This window comes from Panthera onca, chromosome B3 (assembly GCF_046562875.1).
Source record: "Panthera onca isolate mPanOnc1 chromosome B3, mPanOnc1 haplotype 2, whole genome shotgun sequence".
In the NCBI taxonomy this organism is placed as follows: domain Eukaryota; kingdom Metazoa; phylum Chordata; class Mammalia; order Carnivora; family Felidae; genus Panthera; species Panthera onca.
In genome coordinates, this window is record NC_138344.1 from 24,881,598 (window position 1) to 24,893,624 (window position 12,027).

General features: G+C 47.6%; 1 protein-coding gene across 3 annotated transcripts in view; it reads right to left on the reverse strand.

The window, feature by feature from the left end:
- The window catches only part of ATP10A (ATPase phospholipid transporting 10A (putative)), a 177,614-nt gene extending 169,926 nt beyond the window's left edge, over nucleotides 1–7,688 (reverse strand). For 2 of the 3 annotated variants that reach the window (XM_060617913.3, XM_060617911.3), the window contains exon 1: nucleotides 6,968–7,687. In XM_060617913.3, coding sequence (XP_060473896.3) covers nucleotides 6,968–7,440 — 473 coding nt within the window. In that variant the 5' untranslated portion in view covers nucleotides 7,441–7,687. Of the gene's footprint in view, nucleotides 1–6,967 lie in introns of all 3 variants that reach the window. The other variant, XM_060617912.3, reaches the window with a different exon arrangement.
- Nucleotides 7,689–12,027: the final 4,339 nt, after the last annotated feature.

Here is a 12,027-nt window from a genome sequence, read left to right on the forward strand (position 1 = left end):
ATAACCAACACAGCAGAAATAAAAACAATAATATGAGAATATTATAAGCAATTATATGCCAATAAAATGGACAATCTGCAAGAAATGGACAAATTCCTAGAAACATATATACTACTAAAACTGAAACAGAAGAGATAGAAAACTTGAACAGACCCATAACCAGTAAGGAAATTGAATTAGTAACCAAAACTCTCCCAAAAAACAAGAGTCCAGGGCCAGATGACTTTCCAGGGGAATTATACCAAACATTCAAGGAAGAGTTAACACTTATTCTCTTGAAGCTGTTCCAAAAAATAGAAATGGAAGGAAAACTTCCAAACTCTTTCTATGAAGCCAATATTACCTTGATTCCCAAACCAGACAGAGACTCCACTAAAAAGGAGAAGTATAGACCAATTTTCCTGATGAACATGGATGCAAAAATCTTCAACAAGATATTAGCCAACTGAATCCAACAATACATTAAAAAAATTATTCACCATGACCAAGTAGGTTTACACCTGTGACGCAGGGCTGGTTCAATATCCACAAAACAACGTGATTCATCACATCAATAAAAGAAAGGACAAGAACCATGTGATCCTCTCAATAGATTCAGAGAAAGCATTTGACAAAATACAGCATTCTTTCTTGATAAAAACCCTCAAGAAAGTAGCGATAGAAGGATCATACCTCAAGATCATAAAAGCCATATAAGAAAGACCCAACGCTAGTATCATCTTCAATGGGGAAAAACTGAGAACTTTCCCCCTAAGGTCAGGAACAAGACAGGGATGTCCACTCTCACCACTGTTTTTCAACATAGTATTGGAAGTCTTAGCCTCTGCTACGACTTTCACTCTTCACAGATGATATGATACTCTATATAGAAAACCCAAAAAATTCCACCAAAAAGCTGCTAGAACTGAGTCATGAATTCAGCAAAGTTGCAGGATATAAAATCAATGCACATAAATCGGCTGTATTCCTATTTACCAACAATGAAGCAACAGAAAGAGAAATCAAGGAATCGATCCATTTACAATTGCACCAAAAACCATAAAATACCTAGGAATAAATCTAACCAAAGAGGTGAAAAACCCATACACTGAAAACTATAGAAAGCTTATGAAAGAAATTGAAGAAGACACAAAAAATTGGAAAAATATTCCATGCTCCTGGATAGGAAGAACAAATATTGTTAAAATGTAGATACTACCCAAAGCAATCTACACATTCAATGCAATCCCTATCAAAATAACACCAGCATTCTTCACAAATCTAGAACAAAAAATCCTAAAATGTGTATAGAACCAGAAAAGACCCCGAATAGCCAAAGCAATCTTGAAAAAGAAAACCAAAGCAGGAGGCATCAAAATCCCAGACTTCAAGCTATACTACAAAGCTATAATCATCAAGAGAGTATGGTACTGGCACAAGAACACACACTCAGATCAATGGAACAGAATAGAGAACCCATAAATGGACCCACAAACGTATGGCCAACTAATCTTTGACAAAGCAGGAAAGAATATCCAATGGAATAAAGACAGTCTCTTCAGCAAGTGGTGCTGGGAAAACTGGACAGCGACATGCAGAAAAATGAACCTGGACCACTTTCTTACACCATACACAAAAATAAACTCAAAATGGTGAAAGGCCTAAATGTAAGACAGGAAGCCATTAAAATCCTTGAGGAGAAAGGCAAAAACCTCTTTGATCTTGGCCACAGCAACTTCGTACTCAACACATCTCCGGAGGCAAGGGAAATAAAAGCAAAAATGAACTATTGGGACCTCATCAGAATAAAAAGCTTCTGTACAGTGAAGGAAACAATCAGCAAAACTAAAAGGCAACCGACGGAATGGGAGAAGATATTTGCAAATGACGTATCAGATAAAGGGTTAGTATCCAAAATCTATAAAGGACTTACCAAATTCAACACCCAAAAAACAAATAATCCAGTGAAGAAATGGGCAAAAGACATGAATAGACACTTCTCCAAAGAAGACATGCCGATGGCCAACTGATACATGAAACAATGCTCCACATCATTCATCATCAGGGAAATACAAATCAAAACCACAATGAGATACCACCTTACACCTGTCAGAATGGCTAACATTAACAACTCAGGCAACAGTAGATGTTGGTGAGGATGTGGAGACAGAGGATCTCTTTTGCATTGCTGGTGGGAATGCAAGCTCATGCAGCCACTCTGGAAAATAGTATGGAGGTTCCTCAAAAAATTAAAAACAGAACTAACCTACAACTCAGCAATTGCACTACTAAGTATTTGTCCAAGGGGTACAGGTATGCTGTTTCGAAGGGGCACATGCACCCCAATGTTTATAGCTGCACTATCAACAATAGTCAAAGTATGGAAAGAGCCCAAATGTCCATCGATGGATGAATGGATAAAGAAGAATGTCCACCGATGGATGAATGTCATCGATGGATGAATGGAGTATTACTCGGCAATTAAAAGAATAAAATCTTGCCACTTGCAACTACATGGATGGAACTGGAGGGTATTATGCTAAGTGAAATTAGTCAGAGAAAGACAAATATCATATGATTTCACTCACATGAGGACTGTAAGACCCAGAACAGATGAACATGATGGAAGGGAAGCAAAAACAATATAAAAGCAGAGAGGGGGACAAAACATAAGAGACTCTTAAATATGGAGAACAAACAGAGGGTTACTAGAGGGGTTGTCAGAGGGGGGATGGGCTAAATGGGTAAGTGGCATTAAAGAATCTACTCCTGAAATCATTGTTGCACTATATGCTAACTAATTTGTATATAAATTTAAAAAATTAAATTAAAAAAAATTTTTAAAAAGACTATATTTAAGTCATTACAAAGGGAATGGAGGCAAAAGGGGGGGGGGAACATTATACAATGACTCAGGCAGAGTATGGAGCAAAGAGAGGGTCACAGAACAAGGGAGCCAGAAGGGGAATGCAGACCTGGGTTCAACAGCCCACTTGACAATTTAGGAAACAGTGCAGGTGAGGCAGGGGGCTTATGCAGCACCCCCACCTCAAGTTGTACCCTTAGGAGACCTGATCTGTTTCTGGGAGCAGGGATCAGGTTTTCTTGTTTAATGAAGTATTACCCACTTCCCTTAAAATTGAAGACAAGGATGAGAGTGCTTTCTTACATGCATGGTCCCTGCTTCTTCCCTTTGGCTCTCCTGGGCAATATTCCCTTCTCAGAATGTTGCTTCTTCAACTTCCTTATCAATGTCCTTCTCAGACAACTATTCTCTGCTTTCCTGCCCCCATCACCACTCTCCAGGCTGATTCTGTGTTCCCATGTCCTCTCCTCCTTCAGCCCTGCCAATCTTGCACCCTTCAACCATTTGTTCCCCTCTCAGCCCAGGCCTCTGGTGACACCAGCCTTGTCCCAGATGGCTGCTCAGTAAGCCCCCTTTCTTTCCACCTGTGGACCCTCTGGCCAGCTGCAGCCAGCACCAAAATGGTCTGTATGACCAAGAAGGCCTTTCTACGCCCTCCCCAACCCACTAGACCACAACTGAGTGATGCTCAAACTGACCATTTCTACCAGCTGGGAGGCCACTGATAGGACCCGACCCCCAGGATCACCCACCTCTCTATCTCTCTCTCATCCCACTGAGCATGGCTCAGGAGAATTTTTCTAAATACCACAGTATGAAATCCATGAGAGGATACAATGGGCTCAGGACATGGAAGCAAAGGACTGCTTCTCAAACTTCTGTGTGTTAACAAAGCTTTGATGAAGACACCAGCTTTCCCACCTCCACAGGCTAGAAAGCATGGGGTGGGGGCTTGGGGAAGTTGCATTTCTCACAAGTCTGATGGGGATTCTCATAAAGAAGGGACCCTAGGACTATGTTACTGAGAGAAACACCACATAAATAACTGACACACTGCAGGCTATAGTCAGAACACAGACCTGTCCAAAAGAAGCCACCATCCAGAGACAGTGTCAGCAGATAAGGCTTCCCCAACTAAACTTTGCTCATGCTCTGCATTTACACATGCTTTGACTAAACACCCCTCTGCACATCAACCAGAGCAATGATGCAGCACAGAACAGACCTTGACTGCTCACAACTGTGCTTCCCATTGTCTCTCTAGTAACCAAAGGCACGGAACAAACTTTGGCCTGACATAAAATAAGTCATCTTCTGGGCCACTCTGGCTGGTCCCAATGCCAGGCACCTGAGATCCTGGGCTTCAAGAATGCACCTTACCCCCCCCCCCCAAAAAAAAAAGTTATGGCCTGGTTGCAGTCTTAGGCTGCCCTGACCCTGTCACGTGTCCCACCACCACCACCACCATCCTGTGTTCTCTCAACTGTGGCATCTGCCCTTCCCGCCCCTTGTCTGGCCACATCCTCCCTGGTCCTCACTCATGCCCTCCTCTGGGAGGCCTCTCCTCACCTGCATCCTGCAATGCTAGGCTAGGAGCCTTGTCCTGGCCCCAGCCCATGGACACGTCCTGCATAGTGCAATCAGTCCCCACAGTAAGCTCCGGGCAAGACCCAGCCTCCTCCTCTTCTATCCCAGGGTGTGGCTAGGGCCTGACATGGTGAGGAGCAACTCAGGGCACTGGTTTTAGTCAAAGCACAGAACTTTCAAGGCAGCTACACACAGCCTGGAATGCAATGGGTGCACAAGTCACCATTCTCAGAGGACAGGGGAGGGCTCAGAAATCCACATTACTCACAGCTCAGTCCTAAAAACACTAATCACAGACTTTCTAGGCCTGGAAGAGTTTGGCTTCTGAACAAGGATGAATGTCCTCCAAATAGTCTTCATCTCCACAAACAGCTACCACCCCTCTTGCACATGGGACCTTCCTAAGGAAAGGGCCCCTTCTCTGCCCAGGAAAGCATTCAAGAAATTCAACTTGGGAGCTGGGAGACATTTAGCAACTTCTCCTGAAAGCACCATTATCTCTGAGGACCTGCCCCTGAGGGCTGTACTGATTATTTAAGAATCCCAGTCTGGTCAGGGTAGAAGGTGAGGAGAACATGGACAGGTGTGGTCCAAGGGGAAGATGAAGGTTTCAAAATCCTATGAAACCTTTTGAAGTCAAGTAAAGAGAACTGTGTTTGGGTACCACTCTATTTTCTCATCTGCACATTTGGGGTGATGGTGGTTTTAAGGGTCAAATGACTTAATGGATTAAAAACACTCTGTCAACTGAAAATATACTATATTTCCTGAGGCCTAAGTATTTCTGAAAAGGAGGCTACCGGAGCTACTGGCTCACTAATAACAGGAAGTGGTGTGTGTGAAGACTCAAACCTGCGACAGTTCCACCACACCAGAGTTCTGTCTTGCAGAAGGCAGACGTACAGCTCCCAGAATCCTCACACTAGGGACACAGGATGTCTGTATAACAGATGCCCCCTCCCTTCTTAACCTCAGGCTTCTTGTGACCAAGAGCCAGGAAATCCCACAGCCCTATCCACATCATGCTTGCCTACTGGGCAGTGGGTGCCCCTTGAGAACAAGAGAACATTACTCAAAGTATGAGACATCATTAAATAAGCATCACTTCTGTGCTAATTAAACACTCAGATTCCTGGGTCCAATCCCAGATGAGTTTGGTCAGAAACACTGGCAATGGGAGCCTGAGAGTTGTAATTTTTAACAAACTCCTCAAGTAATTTTTATATAAATTTAAGAAGCACAAGCACCGCAATGTTGGAAAAGCTGTAAAACTGACAAGACCTGGGTTAAATTCCAGTACCACTTCACTACGTAGCAGCTGTGTGGCCTTGGGCAAGTTACTTAACTTCTCTGAACCTCAGTTTACTCATTTGTAAAATAAGTATGAAGCACAACCAATGTTGCTGGGAGGGTCAGAAATACTACTCTGCATCTAAGTTATCCTAAAAAGTAGGAATAACCATGACTCCCATCTTTTAGGGGAACAATCTGCCACTGAGAGCACAAGGTATTTCCTAGAAGCCCCTCACATGTGACGGAAGCCAGACAAGACTAATGTCCTTAACTCAGCGGCCCACATCAGCCCCCTACACCAGGACTCAAGCAAAGTGAAGAGGAGGGAAAGATGGGATGAGCTTTGGAGAGAAGTCCAGACCACCTGCCTTCCTGAGGGGTTGGATTGTTGAGGTGGGCTCAGCTACTGGGCACAGCTCCAAGATGGATCTGGAGTGGCTCTTTGGGGGTGGATAGTCTAAAGGGAGAAAAGACACCAGTCACTCCGAGCCTGAGGGTCCAAAACTCTGGGTAGGTGCAGGGAGTGAGAAAAAGCCCAATGGAACGACATTCCCTAATACCAACCATGGGCAGGGCTGGAAAACCCCTCAAAGCCTTAGTCTTTACGTCTAGAAACGGGCTAATTTTTAGAAAATTAACAACAAACAGTCAACTATGGAATGGTGCTCAGTGGGTGGCCTGCTCACAGCTCACATCAATGGATGGCAGCTGCTATTATTACCTCTGCTTTTTTAATATGTCTGTGCTGGTCACACCAAAACTTGGTGGCAGTTTCACTGTTGTTCCAAGAAGAGATGTTACCTAAGCCTGAGCTTTAGGTACCTGTGTTGGTTGCTAAACTTGTTAAACAACCTATCCTATAGAGCCTCATGGAAGACTGGGGCTAGGACTTCAAACCAGAGCGGGGGGGGGGGGGGGGCGGCGGCGGGAGGGAGGGGGGATGGATTTCCCTCCTTTTTACTTAAAAGGCGGGAGCGGTGGGGATGAGGACGCCCAGCGGCCGCTGGATTCCAGCCCTGGGATCATTCTGGTTCGGACGCGGCATCTCCGTGCCAAGCAATCAGGGACAGGGTACCCCCCGCGCTCCCAGGAGCAATGGAGGTCGGACCCTTCGCCCCCACTCGAGCGGCTCTCTGGGCACACCCCGCCCGGTGCCATTCACACAGCGCCCAACACCAAGTTATCGGAGAGCCGTGGCCCTGAACTGACCCCGCGCTCCACTGCTCCGAGCGCCCAACTCACCGGCTGTAGACAAGGCAGCCCAGGTGGTTGATCTCGTGGTCCGAGCGGTGGCGGCTGTAGTCCTCCCACAGGTCCTTGAAGGCCGTGACAGCCAGGATGAAGAGCACGGGCGCCAGCGCCAGGCCGGGCTGGAAGGCATTCACCGCCGGCACGAAGTTGAGCAGCGCTATGAAGACGAAGTACACATTTGCCAGGCGGTGGAACTGCTCGAACAGGTTCTTGGGCAGGAAGGACAGTAAAGTGTACTTGGTGGTCTTGAGCCGGTTGTCTGCCAGGTGCTGGGTGCCCCCGCGCCGCCGCCGCCGCGCACCCTTGGTCGCGCCCGCCGCGGGGTCCTCGACGCCCGGGGGCGGCAGCAGGTTGGAGCGCACCACGCGCGTCCTGCCGTCCCCACGCCGCCGCCGCCGCCGCCGACGGCGACGACCCGGGGACCCGGGCTCCTGGGCCGCCGCCGCCGCCAGATCCCGCTCCATGGCCGCGTGTCGCCGCGCCCGGCTCCTCCGCCGCTCGCGCCTGACCGCGCCAGCCTCCTAGGTGATCATCGCCGGCGGCTCGGGCGCGGCGGCGCGAGCTCCCAGCCTGCGGGACGCAAGGAGACGGCGGTCAGCGCCCGCCCCGCCCAGCCCGCCGGTCCGCAGTCGCGGCAGGGCGCAAGCGGGGCGGGGCGCGCGCCGCATAGAGCCCCCTTGTACTGGCGCCCTCCCGGCCATTTCCGCCGCCGCAGCTCCTGGCCCCGCCTTGCGCCACGACAGGGCTGGAGATACCGCAGATAGCGGGAAAGAAAAAAAGCCCGAGCTGGAAACTTAGAGCAGTTTGGTTTCGTTTCCCAGAAGCATCAGTTCAGTCCAAGAACGTTAGGAACGCGCCTTGTCTCCGGTAGGAGAGAGGAAGCTGCAGACTGTGAGAGAAAAGGCACCGCAGTTCCCTGGCAGCTGCCAGGCTCTTCTTGGGCCAGCCCTGCTTCCTGGGCCCAGGACGAGGAAACAGTTTGGGGACCCGGGTTAGGAGCCTCCTTCTGGAATCAGCTAGAATCAAAATCAAAATGAGCCCTGGCATACCACTGCTCCAATTTTTGAATCTTATTTATCGAGAATATCTGCTTTAGGGGAGAGCCCAAGAAGTCGGAATTCCGTTGCCTCTACGCCCTTCCCTATCCCTGCTCAACCTCCACCTACTTTCAGATTCACTTCTTCGGTGAACTTTTTTCTTTTCCCTGATCATAGCCGCCTTTCCTTACTTCCCTAAATAGGCTTTTCTTTCTTTCTTTCTTTCTTTTTCTTTCTTTCTTTCTTTCTTTCTTTCTTTCTTTCTTTCTTTCTTTCTTTTTAATTGAAGGGAGGACTATTTCGCAGTGGAAAAGAAAGACAGGTTTGCAAGTATTTTTCTTTTCCTCTCTGGAAAACCCCGAGAGCTAAAATATCCCTGTGTGCTGCAGTTTTGAGGTGGACTTTATGAGAAACTGTGACAGGGAATTGAAAGTGGCTGTTGGGAGGGCAGGTGAAGACCAGCGGTGGCAGAAGTTTGGGGCAAAGGCTACCCTTAGTACTGATGGGCAATTGGAGAGTGGAGCGGGTAAACGATGGGTGTAGGAGAATATGCTGGGTATGGCAGAAGATATGGGGGAGTCCCCACTCCTGCAATAATGCTCTCCCCCAGATATACCACAGCTGTGACAGTTAGCCTTCTGCTTTGGAAGTACAGAGATAAGAAGCAGAGATTCTTGCTGAGGAGACTCTGGCTGGGAATTTGGGTGAGAAGAGCCATTATGGGCACTGTCTTTGATTCTGAGAGCTGTTGGCCTCCTCCTGTAGGCCAGCCCCACCTTTCTCTCCTTGCATTAGGATACTCAGTCATTGCCCAAGAGACCACCTTAGCAGCCTCTGCCAGTGCTGGGTTCATCCCTCCCAGGCCGTCTACAAGTCACTTCCTAAACTTTACTCAAATCATTTACCTATTCACCATGATACTCTTACCTCCTGTACCCTGGTCAAACACCATCCAGCCATGTCAGGGTCTCACATCTCTACAGGGAGCCTTGCCAAAGACCACAGTATTTATCAGAATCCAGCATAAGGAGGGTAGAGTGACAGGTACTAAGAAAATGATGCATGCCATATATCAAACCTCTCCCCTGTGCCATTTCTAGGGGTATAATATTAATGTGTAGAGGCCTGGGTCAGAGAAAGATTTGGCTAAAGTACCTGCATTTTCAGGGAAAGAAATCAGATCTCACAATGAACCAATGGCATCCCAAAATGAGTGTTAACAGCAAATGAAGGACTACAACTTCCCTGGTTTCCAATGACTAAGACCTCATGGACTCTTCTTTTCCTCCATTACCTAACCCAGTGAGGCCCCAGGGCCTCTATTTCCATAGATGCCTCCATCCCTGTAGGTATCCCCAGTGTGGCCCCAACCCTCTGGGAGGGTTTCCCTGCCTCCCAGTCTCCTTGCTTCAGCCAATCCACATGTTGACAAAGTGGTCCCTTGGTCTCCTGGACCCCTTCACTTCATTTCTTTACCCTGGAGCTTACCGGAGTCCCCTGTTGCTTACAAAGTCAAATGCTGACTCCTCAGGCAGAGGTCCTTTGAGGCCCTCAGGGGAACTGTCACCAACTTACTGATTTAACTCCACCCCTCCCTACCCAGGCCCAGCCCCAGGGCAAGAGGTTTCCTTACCCTTCTCAGAACAGGCCTTGTTCATTCCCATCTACATTCCGCTGTAAGGTTCCAAGATTCCATGAGTCACACTGCAGCTCCTGAAGCCTAGAATCTTTCCCCACTTGCTCTTCACCAATCCAAATTCAGTATTTCCGCTAAGTCCTCACTCAACTCATCTCCCAGAAGGTTTCCACACTGCAGGATCCATTGAACTTCGTGGAATCACTTCTCTTCTGACATATGTGCATTGGTATGTAAACCTCCCTTAGATTGCTCTGCAGGGGTTTTGAGCTTAGATGTCTTCTGCCAGTTAAACTCTCAGACTCTTGACTCCCTGGGCCTGGGCCAGGGCCAGGCTTGAGTGAACTCTGAGCTGACTGTCTGGACCACTGAGCTCTGATGAGGTCCTGCTGCTGGGCTCTAGACAAGTCACTTTAATTGTCCTCCTTCAGTAAATACTTATTCATCACCCAGTTTTTCCCCACACACTGTTCTAGGCACTGGGGACCAAGTTGGAAAAATTGCTGATGACAACTGATATTCTTATGGATCTAACATTCTAGTAGGAAGAGACAGTATGACGCTGGTTTATAATAATAAGTATATATTTGGTTTCCATCCCCATTTCTGGCATAAAGCTCTTAAACCAGTTCCCTAAGTGATGAGACTGATAAAGTCATCTTGATAGTCATAACAAACCTTTTTGCACCACACCTGGGTTTATCATAATGAGGTGACTTTCATTTTTTTTTTAACGTTTTTATTTATTTTTGAAGGAGAGAGACAGAGCATGAGCAGGGGAGGAACAGAGAGAGAGGGAGACACAGAATCCGAAGCAGGCTCCAGGCTCTAAGCTGTCAGCACAGAGACCGATGCGAGGCTTGAACTCACAAACTGTGAGATCATGACTTGAGCTGAAGTCAGACGCTTAACCGACTGAGCCACCCAGGCACCCCAGTGAGGTGACTTTTAGAAAGCACTTTCCATGGGGGCTGGTTGCCAGGGGAACCAACCACCTGTGATTAGAGAGTTGGAACTTTCAGCCCCATTCCACTGACCTCCAGGGGGAGAGAGGAGCTGGAGGTCAAATCAATGGTCAATGGCCCATGTTTTAATCTTGTCTATGTAAGAAGCCTCCATAAAACCCCAAAAGGATGGGGGTTGGAGAGTTTCCAGGTTTGTGAACATGTGGAGAGTCAGGGAAAGTGGCACTCCCAGACGGGGCATGGAAGCCCCATATTTTCCCTGTGCATCTCTCCCATCTGACTCTTCCTGAGTTATATCATTTTATAATAAACTGGTAATTAGGTAAGTAAAATGTTTCTCTGAGTTCTGTAAGCCACTCTAGCAAATGAATTAAACCCAAGGTGGGGTTGTTGGAACATCTGATCTATAGCCAATTGTTCAGAAGCACCTGACAACCTGAACTTGTGACTAGTGTCTGAAGTGTGTGTGTGTGTGTGTGTGTGTGTGTGTGTGTGTGTGTGTGTGTGTTGGGAGGCAGCCTTGCAGAACTAAGACCTTAACCTGTGAGATCTGATGCTATCTCCAAGTAGTGTCAATTGAGTTGAATTAAAGGACACCCAGCGGTGTCAAGGAACTGCTTGGTGGTGTGGGGAAAAACCCCACAGACAACACATGTTAAGAGAATTAGTGTCCCTTAAAATTGGCAGCAACTAAACAAGACACCCTGAGAACACCACTAAGTCCCTGCTCTCAGGAATGCTATATCTCCTAAGGTGATCCAACAAGAAGGATGTAGGAAGTGGAGGGGCACAGGGAACCCAGCAGGAAGGGTGTGCCTGGGCTACTATAGCTTGGGCTGTCAGAGGGGGCCTCCTGGGACAGCCCTCAGCAGAGGCCTAAGGAAAAAACTGCAGAGATATCTTGGGGAAAAATGAGCAAGTGTAGGAGAGTGTGGGTTTCCAGGCCCAGTAAGATGGTCCAGGTGTCTAGAGCCAAGTGGCTGAGCAGAGATAAACCCATAGTGAGCTCAGATAGGGCCTAAAGAATCAGAGTAAGGATTTTGGCTTTTAGCTGAGTGAGAAGGGAAGTTTTGGAGGGCTTTGAGCATAGGAGTCTTATGACTAAACTTAGGTTTCCAAAGATCACCAGCAGCTGTGTGAATAGAATACAGAAGGGCTAGGTCAGTAGCAAGGAGACAGTAAGAGGCCATTGCAATAATCCTGGAGAGAGGAGTTGGTGGTTCATGTGGGAGTGGTCATGGTGCAGGGTGGGACATGGCCATATTAAAGCATGCACAATATAGTGTTGAACTGGCTGTGGGATATGAAATAAGGAAAGAATTGAGGAGGGCCCAAGCAACTGATATCTTGAGTTGCTGGGGCCTGAAGGCAGTGGGAGGGGCAGACCTGGGATGGTCACCAGGCCCTGGAGGG